Source organism: Triturus cristatus, chromosome 10 (genome assembly GCF_964204655.1).
Source record: "Triturus cristatus chromosome 10, aTriCri1.1, whole genome shotgun sequence".
NCBI classification, from domain to species: domain Eukaryota; kingdom Metazoa; phylum Chordata; class Amphibia; order Caudata; family Salamandridae; genus Triturus; species Triturus cristatus.
Genome location: NC_140593.1, coordinates 559,709,448 through 559,730,811, shown reverse-complemented (window position 1 = coordinate 559,730,811; position 21,364 = coordinate 559,709,448). Strand labels below are relative to the sequence as shown.

At 48.5% G+C, this 21,364-nt stretch overlaps 1 protein-coding gene across 1 annotated transcript in view; it reads right to left on the bottom strand.

Annotated features, from left to right (window-relative positions):
• The window catches only part of LOC146789728 (tetratricopeptide repeat protein 21B-like), a 330,277-nt gene that overhangs the window by 40,777 nt on the left and 268,136 nt on the right, over window positions 1-21,364 (bottom strand). Inside the window, exon 21 of the mRNA XM_085631188.1 lies at window positions 18,449-18,569. Within this exon, the coding sequence (XP_085487314.1) occupies window positions 18,449-18,569 (121 nt within the window). The remainder of the gene's footprint in view (window positions 1-18,448; window positions 18,570-21,364) is intronic.

Genomic DNA, 21,364 nt, shown 5'->3' with positions numbered 1-21,364 from the left:
TTTGTGGTAGTCCTTGGTGCTGCTTAGTTGCCGGTAGCACTCAGATTATTGTCCTCGATGTTAAGGATGACAGTCGAACCCCCTTTGTCCGCGGGTTTGATGAGCATTGTCTCATCATCTTTAAGCGAGTTGATCGCGTGGCGTAGTTTCTTAGGCATGTTGTCATAGGTCGGTTTCCCTCTTAAGCGATTCGCCTCCTTCAGTACAGCTTATCAAAGGTAAGGACCTCGCTAGGGACCATCCCCGTCGTGGGAGTGAATTTGGAGGGGGTTCTGAGGCCCGAATCTTGGTGCTTCGGTATTGGATTGTCGCTAAAGAAGGACTTCAGTCTTATCTTGCAGAACAATTGGTGAAGTTCTTCATTCATCCTGAAATTATCCTCTTTGGGTGTGGGTACAAATCCAAGAAATGATGAGTCACACGCATTATTTGCTTACACACACCTTTATATTACTGAGCGTATAGGTAGTTTCATCTTCGCTTGTTTTAACTACAGATTCTTCTATTTTTATTATCACATGACTTGGGACGCTTCTTCGCCCATGAATCGAAAGGTTGGAAAATTACTAATTTTGTAATCTTCATAGTCTCTTGGCTTGCTTTTCATTCACAATCTAATGTTTTTCACATTTATTTACAATAATAGCTCTCACACTCTTTCCCATAGAATTTGCTAGTCTAATTTCTATGAATGGCACAGTTTCACTACGTACTCGTTCGCTGCTCACAGGTCAGGTGATCCCTGACATCATTATATGGCACCATACTTTTCACGGCGTTTGAATCTCGCCGGACTCACATTCGGGACTGCACCTGTTTGAATCCATTGAAAAAGCCTCTTTTCGGTAAGCTGCTTTCAGAAACGTATTTTCCTGCAGCATTGTTGCCTTATAGTAGCCTCTACGGACTCGAGTTACTTTCTTTATTAATTTATTCACCGTTTTTCCAGATTGTGAATACGCATTCACTTGGGACCAGGTTTCCAAGTTCGACATTTTCAAGTATGAGTTCCTATACTTTGTTAGCATAAACAGTGACCCACATCGAGCTCACTCGTTTATACTGTATTTTACTTCACCCATTTATAGATTTATCTTTGATTCAACTAGTAAACTACGGTATATACCCGGTAAGCATTCTTCAGCTCATCGTGCACTTTTCCTTCACTTACTTCACCACTCCGAGTTCAACCGTATTTTTCACCATCACTATATGTTATTGATAAAATCCGAACGGCTTGTTTTTTTTATTTTTAAGGTTTGCCAAATTTTTACAACTTTCTTTATTTTTATCGTGGCGAACACAGCATGCAATATATTCTCGACTATTCACTATCAATTTGGGCACTTTGCACATTTTATTCAGTGATTTAACTGAGATTAGTTCCTGTGCTGTAACTGATTGTATAATTTCTCAAATACTGCAGAAATGTTACCCCTGATGAAGGGCTACGGGCCGAAATGCATTGGGTAACAGGATGATTCACCATGGGTATTGTATAAGAATTATCTTCTGATGATTTTGTAGAAAGAAACAAAACATGTAATTCAATTAAAGAAGAAAGCAAATAAAATTTGATTGGATATAACTAAAGACTAACATTGGTCATCAACATCCATTACATTTAAAGTACTGCATTTTTATGCGAATGGGGGACGCTCCTCTATTGTGGAGGATAGCGCTATTTTGATACAAATGGAAGACCCATCTCCAAGACCGTGATCTCATCAGTGCCGAGTTGTCCCTTATATAGGTTGACAATCAAGGTCTTGGGTGCGTTATGCTCCTCGTCGTTCTTCGTTGTGCCTCCGTGTCCTGCCATTGTACCTGTATCTGCCCTCTTTCTTTTCCTCTGCCTCGCCCCCTGCCTCTGATCTGAAAAGGAGGAGGCGGGATTTGGAAAAAAGGTGGTTGGAATCCCTGTTGTGGCCCAGGGAAGGCCGGGTACCACATGGGTCCTTGTAAGGGGTAGGGTTGGTGGGGGTACCCATACATGAGTGTCATGGAGGGGGTGGGAAGAGTCCTTGTTTGTTTGGATTTCTTCCCCAGCTGCTGTTGCTGGAGTTGCTGTGTGAAGAGCATCTAGAGCTAACTGAGGTCGATGAGCCATCATCGGACAAGGCATCATTATCGGATGGAAGGAAGTCCTCCTTTCTATAAGGCTATATCATCTCACTGTCGAATTTCTTAATATCCTTCTGCAACTTGGTGATCTTTTGTTCCAGAAGGTAGTCCTGGGGGTCGGACATCTCCGCATTAATCTCAGCGAGGCGAGTTTTAAAGGTGGATGGCTGTCTTCTGGCCCTTCTCCACAATATTAATTTTAATAATCAAAGCCTCCGAAAGACGCTTGACCGAGCCAATAATCAGGATGAGCCAGTCGCGGGTGCATTTCCACGCGATCTGGCTCCATTCCCATCTAAAGACTAGGTCGTCTAGGAAGATCCTCAGTGCTGTACGTATTATCAGGCCATTGGGCGAAGCATTTGCCCTCAGGTACTCAGTCATGACAGAGCCATGAAGTGCAATCTTAACCTGTAGTTTTTTCAAAGAGGCTAGTGAGTTCCAGTCACCTTGCAGACTGGCGCCTGCCATGTTACCCTCACTGTTCAGTAATGAGGGGGTTCTAAGGATCTCAGCCTCGACGTCCTCGCCGAAGACGAGCCCTAAGTTCTCACCCATAGTAGAGGTGGTCGTGTCTCGTGTAAAAAAAGGGGAAAGAGAAAGCAAAAGGATAGAGGTTGGGTCCCTCGGGTGAGCAGCCGTGCTTCAAATGTATCAATAAAAGAGAAAAGGGGGGGGGGGCAGTTGTGGTCCAGTGTCCGTGCTCCCAACGCGAAAGTCTAATCAAAACAAGGGGGACACAGTTCCGGAAGAGGGGTGCAACGTGTCACCCACTCACTCAGAGGAAGAAAAGAGACAGAAACAGAAGGTGAAGAGCATCCTAGGTAATTAGGAACCACTAGTGAGAGCGAAGAACAAGTCTTGACTCTTGTTGCCCTCACACACCCCGAAGGATGTCATGCTTCATCATCGGGTGTTTGCTCCTCGTCGGGCCGGCGCTGCAATGCCCCACAAGTCCCCCGAAGGGTCACTTAAGAGGAAATCTTTTTAGAGAACTGCCGTCAGATGCATGCGGGCGTGTGGGTTGGGCCCTATGTGGGGGGTGATAAAGTACGCGCAACGTAAGCTAAAACTGTCTAAGGGTTACCAGAAAAATATTTAATGTGATGGTACTCTTGGCAGAGTAAAAAAACCTGTAGGTTAAGTGTTACCCCAATAGGCTCAATGTGCCCCGGTAATTGCAAGGTTAAAAGGTCGACCTGTTTCACGCCTATGTCATCTCAAGGATACATGGCGCTTCTTCGGGACCGAAACAAAAAGTGAGAATGTGCATGTGAGAAGTGAAAGGGTTAATACCCTCTTAGGGTGTCAGGGTGGGCCAAAGAACTGTGTACCCTACAGTATGGCTGCACACTCAAAAGTTGTGACCGCTTCCTTAACACCACCTGGGAAAGAGAGGACAGACAACAAATAGGACATGCGTCAAACATGTGAGGAATGCCCCAACAGAAAACAGCAGAGCTGCGCAAGTCACATAAAAAGATAAAAACACAAGACAGGTAGGGTTGAAGTGTTACCCTTAATGCAGTGACCGCAGCGCGGTATCTCAAACTCGGGCTCAAGGCTGGCCAGAAAGAATGGCTGCTACGCGTATGGCCCCGCCTGCGCCCCAGGAGCCACTCGCCCTGGGCGTTCCACCAATTTGAGAAGGGGCGCAGCATTGTGGGCTAATACCTGCATGTGGCAGGTCAGGTGTGCGGTAGAGAAAGAGGAACACCTCTGTGCCATGTGGAGGGGCATCGGAAGTTATTGAACACTGAGCCGTGAAGGTCTCCCTCAGCACGCTATGCGCAGGTTCCTGGTGAGAAGGTTCATCTTGAGCACAAGCGCATTGCTTCTGCCTGCGCAATGCCCAGCAGCATGACTGGGCTGTCCAGAAGAGGGCACCTCCCGAGCACCAATTACCAACACTATATCAGGTGGTCCCCGCCATGGCCATTGACTGCAGGCAGGCGTACGAACTGGGTAGGTGCGATTGAGCCGGCACCCGAGTAAACTGTAAGTAAGAACGCTGTGATGTGGCCTACAGAAACTGAGCAATTAGTTCTCGGCACTCTGAATATGTATCATGTTTCCCCACTTATATCTGTGTCCCATATTGTTTAATTTTAGCTCCTCTGCCTATGGAGCAATTCACCTTATTTAGAGATAAGGTCACAAGTTCACAATCGCTAGTTCTCATTGGGGGCTTGGTTACGTGCCGACATCGGTTTCAGGGTGATGTCATTTCTGGTAATTACAGTTGCACTCACGTGGCAGACCATTACGGCTCAAAGAGAGTGTTCAATACCTTCCGATGCCCCTCCACATGGCACAGAGGTGTGTTCCTCATTCTCTACCTCACACCTGACCTGCTACATGCAGTTATTAGCCCCTTCTCAAATTGGTGCAACCCCCAGGGCAGGTGGCTCCTGGGGCGCTGTCTGGGTCACACACGTAGCGGCCAAGCTTTCTGCAATAAGGGTAACACTTCAACCCTACCTGTCTCGTGTTTTTATCTTTTTCTGTGATTTGCGCAGCTCTGCTGTTTTCTGTTGGGGCATGCTTCACATGTTTGATGCATGTCCTATTGGTTGTCTGTCCTCTCTTTCCTAGGTGGTGTTCAGGAAGCGGTCACAACTTTTGATTGTGCAGCCATACTGTAGGGTACACAGTTCTTTGGCCCGCCCCGACACCCTCAGAGGGTATTAACCCTTTCACTTCTCACATGCACATCACCTCACTGTTTGTTTCGGTCCTGAAGAAGAGCCATGTTTCCTTGAGACCACATAGGCGCGAAACATGTCGACCTTTTAACCTTGCAGGTATCTGGGCACATTGAGCCTATTGGGGTAACACACAACCTACGGGTTTTTTACTCTGCAAAGGGTACCTTCACAATAAATATTTTTCTGGTATTCCTTAGACCGTTTTAGCTTACGCTGTGTGCACTTTAATACCCTCCACATAGGACCCACCCCACACACCCGCATGCATCTGACGGCAGTTCTCTAAAAAGATCTCCACTAAAGTGACCCTTCGAGGGACCCATGGGGCATTGCAGCACCGGCCTGATGAGGAGCAAACGCATGATGATGAAGCATGATATCCTTTGGGGTGTGTGAGGGCAACAAGAGGCAAGACTTGTTTTTCCCTCTCACTAGTGGTTCCTAATTACCTAGGATACTCTTCACCTCATGTTTCTCTGTCCCTTTCCTTCCTCTGAGTGGGTGACACGCTGCACCCCTCTTCCGGAACAGTGTCCCCTTTGTTTTGATTAGACTTTCACGTTAGGAGCACAGACACTGTACCACAACTGGCTCCTGGTCCCCCCCCTTTTCTCTTTTGTTGATACATTTGAAGCACGGCGGCTCAGCCGAGGGACCGTACCTTTATCCTTTTGCTTTCTCTTTCCCTCTTTTTCACACGAGACATGACCACCTCTACGATGGGTGAGAACTTAGGGCTCAGCTTCGGCGAAGACGTCGTGGCTGAGATCCTCAGAACCCCCTCATTACTGAACAGTGAGGGTAACATGCAGGCGCCAGTCTGCAAGGCGACTGGAACTCACTAGCCTCTTTGAAAAAACTACAGGTTAAGATTGCACTTCATGGCTCTGTCATGACTGAGTACCTGAGGGCAAATTCTGCGCCCAAAGGCCTGATAGTAGGTACAGCACCAAGGATCTTCCTAGACGACCTTCTCTTTAGATGGGAATGGAGCCAGATCACGTGGAAATGCAGCCGCGACTGGCTCATCCCGATTATTGGCACGGCCAAGCGTCTTTTGGAGGCTTTGATTATTAAAATCAATATGCGGAGAAGGGCCTCAAGACGGCCATCCACATATCCACCTTTAAAACTCGCCTGGCTGAGATTAATGGGGAGATGTCCGACCCCCAGGACTACCTTCTGCAACAAAAGATCACCAAGTTGCAGAAGGATATTAAGAAATTCGACAGGGAGAAGATATACCCTTATACAAAGGAGGACTTCCTACCATCCAATAATGATGCCTTGTCTGATGATGGCTCATCGACCTCAGCTAGCTCTGGCCGCTCTTCACACAGCAACTCAAGCAACAGCAGCTGGGGAATAAATCCAAACAAACAAGGACTCCTTCCACCCCCCCATACCACCCATGTATAGGTACCCCCACCACCTCTACCCCCTACAAGGACCGAATGTGGTACCCGGCCTTCCCTGGGCCACAACAGGGATTCCAACCACCTTTTTTCCAAAACCCGCCTCCTCCTTTTCAGATCAGAGGCAGGGGGCGAGGCAGAGGAAAAAGAAGAGGGCAGAAACAGGTACAATGGCAGGACAGAGGTACAACGGAGAACGACGAGGAGTATGACGCACCCAAGAAATTGATTGTCAACCTATCTAAGACAACTCAGCACCGATGAGGTCACTGCCTAGCAGATGGGTCTTGGATTTGTACCCACACCCAAAGAGGAAAATTTCAGGGTGAATGAAGAACTTCACCAATTTTTCCGCAAGATAAGACTGAAGTCCTTCTTTAGCGACAATCCAACACCGGAGCGCCAATATTCAGGCCTCAGACCCCCCTCCAAATTCACTCCCATGACAGGGATGGTCCCTAGTGAGGTCCTTACCTTTGAAAAGGCTGTACTGAAGGAGGCGAATCACTTAAGAGGGAATCCGACCTATGACAACATGCTTAAGAAACTACGCCACGCGATCAACTCGCTTAAAGATGATGAGACAATCATCGTCAAACTCGCGGACAAAGGGGGTGCAACCGTCATCCTTAACATCGAGGACTACGAAACGGAATGCTCCTGGCAACTAAGCAGCACAAAGTACTACCACAAACTGGAAACAGACCCTACGGACCGACTATCATCACGGATCCGGATTATGGTAAATGAGTCAGCTACTGAGGGGTGGATCTCACCCCAGGAAGCGGCATTCCTGGTGAATGGGAACCCCAGGAGGCCGTATTTTTGTCTTCTGCCTAAGATTCACAAGAGCACCGTCCCTCCTCCTGGCCACCCGATTATTGAATCCAGCATAGGCTCTGTACTTGAACCACTGAGCCACTTCCTGCGCCCAATGGTCCAGTCGACACCGGCATATCTCAAGGACACACGTGATGTCCTAAACTTGATACAGGAAATCAACAATGAGACAATCCATCTTCTCCTCACGCTTGACGTAGAGAAGCTCTATACCAACATCCTCAGGATGCCACCATTGAGATGGTAGGTAAATTACTACATGAAGCTGACCTCCCGACCAACAAACCGGCTGCGTTTATCACTGACATCACCATCGCACTCAAAAATAACGTTATGTACAAAACCACCATCTATCGCCAAGGCGGACGGGTTTGTACATGGCATACTTTGAGGCCACCAACATCTTCACGAATAATAACCCGTTCAAAGATAACCTCATAACCTGGAGGAGGTATATCGACGATGACCTCATCCTCTGGAAAGGAGATGAGGAGACCAGCATCAAGTTTATTGAGTGGATAAGCAACCTCAACCCTCACCTTCACTTCACTAAGACAGCTACTAAAAAGGAGATTCCATTCCTGGACCTACTCATCACCTTGGAGAACGGACACCTCCACCATACAAACTACAAGGCGGCGACCGATCGCAATAGCCACCTCAGCTTTAAGAGCCACCACCCCAAGGCCCTGAGGGAAAACCTGCCGTACGGCCAGTTTCTGAGGATACAACGAAACTGTAGCAGCATCCAGGAATATGACACCCAAGCCAGCTCACTTGCCAAGAATCTACATGACAGGGACTACCCAATGGAGGTGGTCCGCAAGGTCAGGAAACGCGCTAGGAACAACGACCGGCAGGCACTCCTTGAAACAAGGGAGAAACATTCCAGTGAGGTGATAACCTGCATCACGACCTTCACCCCTATGTCTAACAGAATCAAAAACATCATTAGACATAATTGAAGAATCCTTAATACCGGTTCCCTCAACCTTGATCAACCACGTTTCGCGTTCAGACAAACCACTAATCTGCGTGAACAACTGGTCAACACCAGACCATGTGCAAAAAGGAAACCACAGGACGCAACTCTATGGAACCTACCACCAGTGTCAGGCCACAACCAATGTGGTATATGCAGTGCATGTTCCTATACCAGACACACCAAAACCCTGCACCTTGACGACTTCACTTGGGAACAGCGGGCACACACCAACTGTAATATTAAGAAGTGTGTCTACGTGGTCACCTGTCCGTGTTCATTGAGGTACATGGGGATGACGACTCGAGTGCTCAAAGTACGGATTAGTGAACATAACAGCACAATCAGACATGGTCGGACTGCCACAAGAATGACAAACCACTATATTGAGAAAGGCCACACTTGTGATGACATTCAGTTGATGGTTTTGGAGGCAAACCAGCTGTGAAGCAGTGCCTCCCTTCTACGCCGCGAACAACGATGGGTACACCGTCTCCACACAGACGAACAGGATCTCAACGATGAGGTCCCCTGGGTAGAACTATGAAAATAACCCCCAGGTCCGCATTACCTTGGGCCACCTAACACACACGATCTGCACTGAGGACAGAGGAGACATTAGCATAGTGTCATGGAGGGCTGGACCACACCATCACGGCCTCCCCTATCCCCTCCCTCTGAGGGCACGTCCAAAATTGGGGTTACCTCACCACATCAGGTACGCCCTCTAACCATATGCATGTGGTTCTTGGGCTCCGTACTTTGGTGCCTTGGGACATGGGACTAACCATAACTTGTAGCCATGACGCACCTTTCCTTTTACCTCTTCACGAAAATGTCCAAAAGTGCTCTGGTGGATGCCTGTCCCTTGACAGACAGTTCTGCCGTGCCTTCATGTATCTGTAAACCTTAACGTGACCAGGGAGCTCGCACCATACTTTATTTTATTTTACTATAGTCCCACTGAATGTGATAATATCGCATCTACTGACACCCCCCCCCCCCCGCAACCATACTATCTGTACAGGTTTGAGAGCCATTGAGGACTGGCTTCCACCTGGCGCACACTGAATTTTAAAACTGCATCCTGAAACACACACGCGCACCTCTGGCGTCAACTATCGTCATGCCGACCAGGTCTATCTCAGCACGCTATGTGCAGGTTCCTCCTGAGCGCATGCACATTGCTTCTGCCTCGCTACACATGCGTAATACCCAGCGGCATGACTGGGCTTTCCGGAAGAGGGCAACTCCCGAGCACCAATTACCAACACTATATCAGGCGGTCCCCGCCATGGCTATTTACTGCAGGCAGGCATACGGACTGGGTAGGTGCGATTGAGCCGGCACCAGAGTAAACTGTAAGTAAGAACGCTGTGATGTGACCTACGGAAACCAAGCAATTTGTTCTCTGCACTGTGAATATGTATCATGTTTCCCCACTTAAGACTGTGTCCCATGTTGTTTCGTTTTAGCCCGGTATGGTGCAGGCGTCCTGCGCTCCTTAGCCTATGGAGCAACTCTTCCCTTATTTATAGGTAAGGGCATCTGTTCACAATCGCTAGCTCTCATTGGGGGCTTTGTTACGTGCAGACATCAGTTTTGGGGCGATGTCATTTCTGGTAATTACAGTTGCACTTGTGTGGCAGACCATTACGGCTCAAAGAGTGTTCAATACCCTCCGATGCTCCTCCACATGGCACAGAGGTGTGTTCCTCTTTCTCTACCGCACACCTGACCTGCCACATGCAGGTATTAGCCCACATTGCTGGCCCCTTCTCAAATTGGCGCAACGCCCAGGGCGGGTGGCTTCTGGGGCGCAGGTGGGGCCACACACGTAGCGGCCAAGCTTTCTGCAATAAGGGTAACACTTCAACCCTACCTGTCTCGTGTTTTTATCTTTTTCTGTGACCTGCGCAGCTCTGCTGTTTTCTGTTGGGGAATGCCTCACATGTTTAACGCATGTCCTATTTATTGTCTGTCCTCTCTTTCCTAGGTGGTGTTCAGGAAGCGGTCACAACTTTTGAGTGTGCAGCCATACTGTAGGGTACACAGTTCTTTGGCCCGCTCTGACACCCTCGGAGGGTATTAACCCTTTCACTTCTCACGTGCACATCACCTCACTTTGTTCGTTTCAGTCCGGAAGAAGCGCCATGGATCCTTGAGACCACATAGGCGCGAAACATGTCGAAGTTTTCACCTTGCAGTTACCTGGGCACAATGAGCCTATTGGGTTAACAGAACCTACGGGTTTTTTTACTCTGCCAAGGGTACCGTCACGTTCAATATTTTTCTGGTAACCCTTAGACCGTTTTGGCTTACGTTGCATGCACTTTATCACCCTCCACATAAGACCCACCCCACACAGCCGCATACATCGGACGGCAGTTCTCTAAAAAGATCTCCGCTAAAGTGACCCTTCGGGGGACCTGTGGGGCATTGCAGTGCCATCCCGACGAGGAGCAAATGCCTGATGATGATGCAGGACATCCTTCGGGGTGAATGAGGGCAACAAGAGAGCAAGACTTGTTCTTCCCTCTCACTAGTGGTTCCTAATTACCTAGGATACTCTTCACCTCCTGTTTCTCTGTCTTTCCTTCCTCTGAGTGAGTGAGTGGGTGGGTGGGTGGGTGACACCTTGCACCCCTCTTCCGGACCAGTGTCCCCTTTGTTTTGATTAGAGGTGCACTATAACCTCAAGGTAAATGCTATCTCGAAAACGGCCGAAACAAAACATGTCGTGTTTGGTATCTAACACCTTGGAATCGTGCCTCCACACTTGTAACCGGTGTGGGAGGTATGAAACCACCCCTCAGAAGCAAGCTTCGTGGGTCCCTGGTCTTCCCGGAACCAGCCTTCTCGACCCTGACAGCACAAAATGGATGCTGCCGACCAGAGACATGTCTGCCCTCCTGCTGCTGGGCCAAGCTCGAGCAGAGGAAGGCAGCACAATAGGCATCCTGTCACAGAGAGGTGTGACCACCTCCCAGACAGGATTTAGTGTACTGGAGCTGGGAGGCTGCACAGTATGGGTGTTGGAGCCTGTGGTCCCAGCAGCTCTCCGAGAAAAGTGGAGTGGACCCCATACTATTCTTGAACAAAAGGGAGAGGTCACCTACTTGGTGGACCTTGGAACTCCCTGGAGCCTCAGTAGGGTGATCCATGTAAATAGGCTCAAACCCTATGTGAACAGGGCAGACATGGGCTTGCTCATGGCTACTGATGAGGTACAGGAGGAAGAGAGTGAGCCACTCCCTGACCTCCTTTCACAGAACCCTGATGATGGCTCATTTGATGGTGTAGCCTTGGCAGGCAGTCTCACTGAGCAACAGAAGATTGATTGCAGGAGGGTCCTCAATCAATACAGGCACATGTTCTCTTTGACTCTTAGTCAGTCCACTTGGTGTACCCATGAAGTGGCCACAGGTGACAGTCTGCCTGTTAAAAATAGGATTTACAGGCAGCCTGACCATGTCAGAGATTGCATCAGGACTGAGGTCCAAAAGATGCTGGAATTGGGAGTGATTGAACCCTCAGACCGCCCCAGGGCTAGTCCCGTGGTCCTGGTACCCACCAAGGGTGGTAAAAGAGAAATTAGGTTTTGTGTGGACTACAGGGGACTCTATGCAGTCACTAGGACTGATGCTCATCCTATTTCTAGGGCAGCTGAACTCATTAATACTTTGGCCTCAGCCAAGTTCTTGAGCACATGTGACCTTACTGCTTGATATTGGGAAATCAGACTAGCTGAGGATGCCAAACCAAAAACAGCATTTTCAACCCCTAGTGGGCATTATCAATTTATTGTGGTGAACTTTGGCTTGAAGAATGCACCAGCCACAATCCAAAGGTTGCTGAACAAAGTCTTTACAGGCTTGGAAGTCTATAGTGCAGCATATCTTGATAATATAGCTGTCTTTAGCTCCACCTGGGATGCTCACCTGGTCCACCTGAAGAATGTTTTGGAGGCCCTGCAGAAAGCAGGCCTCACTATCAAGGCCACCAAGTGGCATATAGGGCAGAGTAAGGTTGTATACCTGGGCCACCTCATAGGTGGAAGTCAGGTTCAACCATTGCAGAGGAGAATCCAGACCATCATGGACTGGGTGGCTCCCACTACCCAGACTCAGGTCAGAGCTTTCTTGGGCCTGACTGGGTACTACAGAAGATTTATAAAAGGATATGGGTCCATAGTGACTCCCTTGAATGATCATACCTCAAAGAGAATGCCCAAGAAATTTCAGTGGACAGTTAGTTGTCAGAAGGCATTTGATTACCTCAAGCAGGCCATGTGTACTGCTCCCATCCTGCACAGACCTGACTATTCCAAACAATTCATTGTCCAAACAGATGCATCTGAGTTGGGGGTAGGGGGTGTGTTGTCACAACTTAATGCAGAGGGTCAGGATCAACCAGTAGCTTTTATCAGCAGAAGGTTGACCCCTGGAGAGAAACGTTGGTGAGCTATTGAGAGGGAAGCCTTTGCTATGGTTTGGGCTCTGAAGAAGCTGAGGCCATACTTGTTTGGCACTCACTTCATTGTTCAGACAGACCATAAGCCCATCTTATGGCTAAAACAGATGAAGGGTCAAAACCCCAAACTTTTGAGGTGGTCCATTTCCCTACAGGGGATAGACTATATAGTGGAACATAGACCTCGGAGTAACCATGCCAATGCAGATGGACTCTCCAGATATTTCCACTAAGAAAATTAAGACTCAACTGGGCAAGGTTAGTCTCCTCTCCTTACGTTTGAGGGTGGGGTTGTGTAGGAAATTAGGACCTGCTTCTTATGGTTACCCCGACTTTTTGCTTGATGTTACACTCTTTTGACTAGTCTGACTAGGATGCTGCTAATCAGGACCCCAGTCTATCTGCTTTACTTAGGTACACTCCAGATTGGATCCTGGGGTACCCTTATAAGTCCCTAGTATATGGTACAGATGTACCCAGGCAATAGGTACCCCAGAGGCCTCCCATGGGATAAAGCATGTATTATGCCACCCATGAGAGGCCATGCAAAATGGAAATATAGGCCTGCCATTGCAGCCTCTGTAAGATGGTGCATGCACCACTTACAATAGATATAGGTTTACTATATCCATAGGTCACTACACTTAAAACCTATAAGTCACCCCTATAGCAGTCCTTTCCAATCCTGAAGGCAGGGTGCTGGGTTTTACATCAGAGGATGCGCCTGCATGAGCAGGGCACCTCTGCAGCCTTCGTCTAACATTCTCCCAAGTTGTCTGTGACACAGCCAGACATATAGGGAGAGGTGCATTATAACCTCGCGGTAAATGCCATCTCAAACACGGCTGAAACAAAACATGTCCACCTTGGAATTATACTTCCACACCGGTAACTCTGTGTGGGAGGTAAGATTCCACCCCTCAGAAGCAAGCTTCGTGGATCGATAGTCTTCCGGGTACCAGCCTTCTCAACCCGGACAGCACTAAATGGATGCTGCCGACCAGAGACACATTTCTGCCCTACTGCTGCTTAGCCAAGCTCGAGCAGAGGAAGGCAGCACAATAGGCATCCTGTCACAGGGAGATGTGACCACCTTCCAGACAGGATTTAGTGTATTGGAGCTGGGTGGGTGCACTGCCAAAGTGCCTGAAAGTCTGCACGAGGGGCACATTTGGTGTCCCTGTGCATATTCCACTGCAAACCAGTTCTGGGAGCGTTGGCTCCTGCTCTGGCACGAAACTGGACAAAGAACATGGGTGTAATCACCCCCCTGTCCTGACCCTCCCGTGGGAGGGTCCCCTGAATCTGTTCAACGCTCTCCCGTGGGTACAAAAGATCTTACCTGGCTGTAGGACCCAAGATTCAATGTGGATCGTCTGTGCCTGTGCACCATACAGGCTCCATGCAGGACCTGTGGAGCATCAGGGACAACTGAAGTATCTCCCTTGGAGTGAAGGAGTCACTCCCCTGCGTTTGCAGGCACAGTAATGCAACTGACAGGTCTGCTGATCCTGAACTCCTGTGCACTCCGAAGGCTCCAGCAACACATTAGGTGGGAACCCACGTTCCTTGTGGTTGGGCTGCCCTCTCACCAAGTTTGAGGCCAGTATCCCTCGTGGGGACCGCATAACCCAAAACCCTGTGCACCGCGTACTTTTGCAATGGCATATGCTTTTGGTGTTCCCCAACTTCGTGCATTTGGCTGACAATAGCCCTCACGTCTGCGCACATTTCTTACAAAGGACTTCGGCCTCCTCGCACTCTGTGCCCTGCAAGCTGTTGGTTTGTGAAACTGATAGAGTTCCCCTCGCGACTTCTGTGCCTTCGGCCTGTGGGTCCAGTTGAGGGACATCACTGCTTTTCTTGGGCTCCCCTGGTTGCTCCAGGCCTGCTCTGACTCCCCTTGCTGTGGTGAGTCTTCTCATTCTTGCTGGGCCAGACCGTACCCGTCTTTGACCTTCATAGGTTGCTGCTGCCAAGGCTTGTTGGTGCTCCCGGCAGACACCGACCCATCAGCACTCTACATCCTTTGTGCGACAGCTCGCATCTGGCTCCTGGTCATCCTCAACATCTCCTGGTTCCTGCAGCTGTAGAGTCACGGTCTCCTTCGCACCTGAAGCACCCGACATCGGTGGGCATTTGTCTACCGAGCCCCTGGTCACTCCGGAGTGACCCAGACACTGTCCCCTCTGCTTTCAGGTTCCTTCCATCAAGACTCCACGTGCGGATTCCACCGGACACTTTTCTTCTTTCCAGCAGTGGCATTTCTTTGAAGACTCCCATTGCGAACGACTGTGGTTTCCGACGACACTTCAGACCCAAGCAGCCGGCTTCCCTGGGATAGGTAACTCTGGTACTTCGGTATCCACGGGTGGGGTGGCTCACCAACCTTCTATGTTACAAAGGGTTTCCTTGTAATCCACTGGGAAAGGTCCTTTAACTTAAAAATTGCAACCACGAATCTCTCATTGAATTGCACGAAGCATGCGGTCGTGTCCTCACACTGCACCCGTCCTCAGCAGGGTCCCTATGTACTCACCTTGAGTGGTTCCTTGAGGTCCCAGTGATTTTACACACTCTAGACACTGTCTTGACTCAAGTCGTGGGTCTTATACCACTTTAGCATATTGTTTGGTCTCCCCTTGGAGCTCACTGTGTATTAGTGCTACTTACGATTGTTTCTGTGCTAAAGTATTGTGCGCTTTGTGTTTATCTGCATGTAGCAGATACTGTGAGGTATTTAAGGTGTTATAATAATAAATATCTATTCTTATAACTACTGTGTGGTTCTCCTTTCATTTAACCAATACAATAAGGTTGCATTCTGGAAAAACAAGCTGCTTAACAGTCCTTCAAGATTAAGGCTGAAGGCTGCTCCCCACAGCTACAACTTGAATAGCTTTCTAAGGTTATCTTTGATCTCTTAAATCACCATAAGGGTTCTTTGGACTGGTGCAAGGTGCCCACTTTAACTAGTGGACTTCATATACCAGGCCAACTTCTCACATTACTGAAAAAGGTTGAAGGTTAAAGCCCGGCAACAACAAAATCCAGCTTTATCCTGCTTGGAACTTTTGGCACCAAAACCAACGGCCTCATCAGGTGGTGAATGTTTACGTATATGACTTTGATGGACCCTTACAGCCATTATCTTGGACCTTGCCCCTGCTAAAGGACTTTGACTGCTATGAAAAAAGAAAAAGTCTGAAGGGAAAAACTATGACCGGGACAACCTGCTTGGAATACCAGACCTCCGCTCCATCGCGTTTGGCCTAAAGAACAAGTAACTTACCTTCGGTAACGATATATCTGTAAGAAACAGTTGGATTCCTCACCTTAGAATATCCCCAGGCGTCAGGCTGGATCCGGAAAGATTTTTCGTCAGCAATACCCTTGCGCGTCGGTAGGCGTCGTGTGCGGCTCCGCGTCCGTCGTCGGCGTCGTGATCGCCGGGATGACTTCGTCGGAGTACTTAGATGCCGCCCTCGCGCGCTGACATCAGTTCTTGCACATAGCTTTCCGCGCCAGGAACGTAGAGCCATGTAAGAGACTGACATTGGTGGCAAAAAATTCTAGAGCCCTGAAAGGGATGACCTCAACCCTAGATATCGGTTCACAGAACGGGGAGGATGGGTGGGTCAGTGAGGAATCTAACTAACTGTTTCTTACAGATATATCGTTACCGAAGGTAAGTAACTTGTTCATCTGAAAGAAACACGTTAGTTAGATTCCTCACCTTAGAATAGATACCCCAGCAATACCAACCCCGGTGGTGGGTCTGCGAACCAAGATCACACCAGAAAGTCCTGGAGAACAGAACGGCCAAAGAAGCCGTCTCTCTGGACTTGGCTGTCCAGGCAATAGTGTTTGGCAAACGCGTGCATCGAGGCCCACATTGCTGCCTGACAAATGTCCTGCAAGGGGACTCCCCGGCCCAGGGCAGTGGTCGCCGCTGTGGCCCGAGTGGAATGGGCCCTCAGTCCTACAGGAGGTTCCTTTTTAGCTAAGGAGTAACAGGCCTTAATACACAAAACGACCCACCGAGAGATGGTTTGTTTGTGTACCGCCCGTCCATTCTTAGCGCCCACGTAGCCGACAAAGAGTTGGTCGTCCACCCGGAACTGCTGGGTGCGGTCCAGATAGAAGGACAGCGCCCGTTTTGGGTCCAGATGGTGGAGCCTCTCTTCCTCTTTCGAGGGATGCGAAGGCAGAAAGAAGGTGGGCAGCATAACAGACTGCCCTATGTGATAGGCAGTCACCACCTTAGGAAGAAAGGAAGGACGAGTCCTGAGAACAACTTTATCCGGATGGACAGAAAGAAAAGGAGGCTTAGAAGAGAGAGCCTGGAGCTCAATCACCCTTCTAGCAGAGGTGATGGCCACCAGGAAAGCAGTCTTAAGTGTCAACAGACGAAGGGGACAATTATGAAGTGGCTCAAAGGGAGCGCACATCAGAAACGTAAAGACCAGATTCAAATCCCACTGAGGCATTACGAAAGGGACAGGAGGAAACATGTGAGTAATGCCCTTAAAGAAGCGAGAAACAACAGGGGATTTGAAAAGAGAAGGCTGATCAGGAAGCTGTAAGAATGCAGAAATAGCAGAAAGATAACCTTTAAGGGTGCCCAGAGCAGAGGCCTGCCGGGCCATGGAAAGAAGAAAGAGGAGAACCTCAGAAAGAGGGGTGGAAAGGGGATCAACAGCCTTTGCTGTGCACCATGCCACAAATTTGTTCCACCTGCAGGTGTATACCGATTTTGTGGAGGGACGCCTGGCTGCCAGAATAACATTACAGACTTCAAGAGGCAAGTCAAATGGCATCAACTGCCGCCGCTCAATCTCCACGCATGGAGGTGGAGGCTGGACAGGTTCGGGTGGAGGACCTTCCCCTGCTGCTGCGACAGAGGGTCCTCCTGAAGAGGCAGTCGGATCGGGGGATCGAGCAACAGACTGAGTAGCTCGGGATACCAGAATCTTTGTGCCCAATCCGGAGCCACCAAGATGACTTGGACCCGGTCGCGCCTGATCTTCTTCAGCACTCTGGGCAGAAGTGGTATAGGCGGAAAAGCATACAACAGACCGCAGCTCCACTGGCGACGAAAGGCGTCCCCGAGCGAGTGCCGCCTTGGAAACACCAACGCGCAGAACTGCTGACATTGCGCGTTCTCTTCGGTGGCGAATAGATCTAACCAAGGCTCTCCCCACTGCCGAAAGAGGCCTTGCGCCACATCCGAGTTGAGACGCCATTCGTGATCCATTATGCACCGGTGGCTGAGTTTGTCTGCTCTGGCGTTCAGAGAGCCCGCCAGATGTTGAACCACCAGGGTGAAGCCCTGATGTTCCAGCCATGTCCAGAGACGCAGAGCTTCCTGACAAAGGGTCCACGACCCCACCCCGCCCTGTTTGTTGCAATACCACATGGCGGTGGTGTTGTCCGTGAACACCTGCACTACACTTTCCCGGACAGAGGGAAGGAATGCTTTCAGTGTGGACCCCCCATCCCAGGAGGGACGCATCCGTCACTACTACGTGCTCCGGCTGGGGAAGGGAGATACTCCTCGAACTTACCATGCATTTCTCTGGTGAACTGCCTTCTTGTGGCATTCTACTAGGGGCTGAGCAGAGCTTCTCCGACTTGTTTTGAGACCTAACCAGGATGTATTAAGTTGGTAAGGGATCCCCATTTTCAAACCAATAACCCTTTTTCTAACAACACATTAATACATTTTGGCCAAAGCTTGTTTTGGTGCTGGAAGAGGTTGCTAAGATGGCGAGTTCTGACAAATCAATATTAAAACATTTTATTTTTATGATGTATATCTGCCAAAAAATCTCCACCAGCAACATCACTTTGACAAAAGTAAGACTATGTGAATAAAAAGAGCAAAATGTGTTTTCATAACTCACCAATTGTTGGGTTTGATTCATTGCTGTATTTCCAAGCCAATTCATAGTTAATGGATGCGTCTTGATAGGATTGCTCTTTTTCCATGATGAAGCCAAGGTATTCATATGCTTTACAACATGACTAAACAAAACATAAATGAAAGCTTCACAATGTCTGGCATTTCATTACATAGAGAGTACATAATAAATAATATCACAGAGAACTTTTTGTACTCGACCCCCAGTGTACAAGACTAGCTTGAGTTACAAATAAAGCCATATTCTTCAAAGTTCTTCACATATAATTGGTAGAGCAATTATTGGTCTCCAACCATGTCTTCTCAGAAAAGAAGAAAAACATACTCACTTGTAGTTACACCTAACTAGCCCTGAGACATCACCAGGAACACAATATCTCTGACTAGTAATAATGCTAAGAGATAGTTGAGAATATCAGTAAACACTAGCTACATTTCCTGGGGTTTATGTACCTGCACAGAGAAATTGTAATGGCTTCTTAGGAATCTAATACTGAAGAACAAGGTGTACACACGTACTGACACGTTTCAAGCACGCATGCATACAATCCCCCTCCTCCTCCCATTGTTTTTGGTGGATACAATATATTCCTAGCAATACATTCCAGAGACCAAGTTGAGGGTTTGTTTTTTTGTGGTCACCCTTTTAAGTAATCATTAAATCATTGGATGTTTGAATAATGTTACAAACTTAGCGTAGTTAGAAATAAAACCTCTGCAATTAGTTTACTGAAAAACATTTATGTGGGAGAAATACATCTCACCTATAAATTCACCTTTCAACCCACTGACGTCACACACTCAAATATTTACCATTCACCACTATATTTGCCCCATTTCACCCTCCCTTCACATACCTCGATTTGACAGATCCATTTCCACCACAATGAGCACCACAAACGTTAACATGATTTGTCCTCGCATCACACCAACTCCCGTCAAGCTTGCTTCACCGAAGCAGTGTTAACAAAAATCTCTGTGCAGCATCATGATTAAATACATTGTCCAATGCAGAGAAAAATGTATGTTTTATCACCCTCTGACTGGCTACTACCAAAGTCACAATTGGTGATGTCAGATCTCAGAAAAAAATACTTGCTCGACTGTAGTTACTATGATACTTGTACTTAACTGGCTATTTGACCGCACCAGGAGGATTCCCACCGGAATATCTGGATGTAGTGTCCACATGTCACAAGTGTTCCTCTAATCTTGTGTGAACGCATGTACCTAGGCCCTGTCTTTTGACAATGATACGTTCTGAACCTAATCCTGAACTGGGAGAGGTGTACCAAGAGCACCCTCATAATGACAAGGGAATGCTGTCTGACGCAGGGTTGGTGCATGGAGCGCAGTAGTAGCAACGTACCATGGTTGGTGGATTATAGTGACAAGCTTGTGTGGCACATAAATGCACTTACAGGCTCAGTCATACAAAGTTCCACAGCTCACAATAAACCCAGAATCCAGAATGGGACATCATATGCTTGGTATGTGTGCACTAAACTTGACAGTGTGCTGTGCATGAGTGATAAAGGCTTCTGGGTTCCATTTTGAAAGCCTACAACCTAGACCAAAGTCCAGATGGAGAGGTTGCTTTCTCCAAACAGCACGTGTATTGATGGCGTCTCCGAGATTGGAGGGGAGCACCAGATGCTATAGTGAGGAAAGAGAAGACATGCTTTACTTAGACGTGCCAGGGCCCTTCTTGATACAATGGGCTGTAAATGACTCTGACTGCAGCTGTCAGTAGGAAGATGGCTTGAGATAAAGAATGAGGTCTCCAGTATCTGTTTATAGGGAAAGGAGCCTTTTGAAGGGGCACAGATTCTTGCCTCTCTAAATGATCTCTCTGAGGAGGGGTTGTAAATAATTGAATGTGGCCTGCTCCCACCTCTTAGTAATTCTATGGTGGCCACTCCACCTGCACAGTCCCTTGCTGGGCAGAGTATCCTTGCAGACATAGGACAAGATTGGAAGGTGGGCTGGCCAGGACCCAAACCGGTTTCATGTAAGCAGACCTGGAAGGCACATCCTGCAGCTGCAAAACCAGTATAAAGATGGAATCTCAAGACCCATCATTGTTCGTTGGTATGGTCTCTTCTACAGAGGAGGGGTACTCACAGAGTACTCAGGGACGACTATGCAGCAAGGGTTGGGATTGCACTGACAACCAACTTCACAAAGGCATGGAAACATGGCCTGGAATCCGATTTGAAAGAGGAATTACTGGACTGCCCTGGGTTCCAAGATAGCCTACCTGTGAGTGAGGGAAGGAAGCGCCAACCCCGAAATCATATCTGTCCGGCAGAGTCTCTCTGAGCAAGTGCACCCCAGGACTTGCAGTACTTCCAGGTCGGGCACTGCAACCTTCATCATTAATCCCCTTTAGATCTACCAGGCTCCTAGAGCAATGCACTTGTGTGGTAGGCCACACTAAATCTGGGATAAAGGCCTGCTGGTTGTCCGTGTGCCCTATAATGGAATACATGATTGCAGCACTGCCAAGTATATTGTGTTGCAGCCAATCCTGAAGAATAGGTGGCCTGATATGTGCCTTGGCGTCAATTTTTGAAGAATTGAGGTCATCGCCTCGAGGTAGTGTATGCCAAAGATAGTACCTGGCATTCGCTGTGCCAAAGAATTGTCATCTGCCGGTGTGTAGCCATCGCCATCAAGAAGAAGCACCAGGTGACTCATCGAAGTGCTGGAGTACGCTGGAACATGAATGAAGTATCCACCGAGGCACTGGAGTGAACCGTGAACTTGAGCCCACTACCCGGAAGAGGGGCCCCATCAGAAGGTTCCACTCCTGCTGTGACCTTCAGAGTGATGTGCTGTGTGGTCAGATGCCAGAGGGCTCCTGATGAGATTGCCACCGGTGAGATCCTACTGCAGT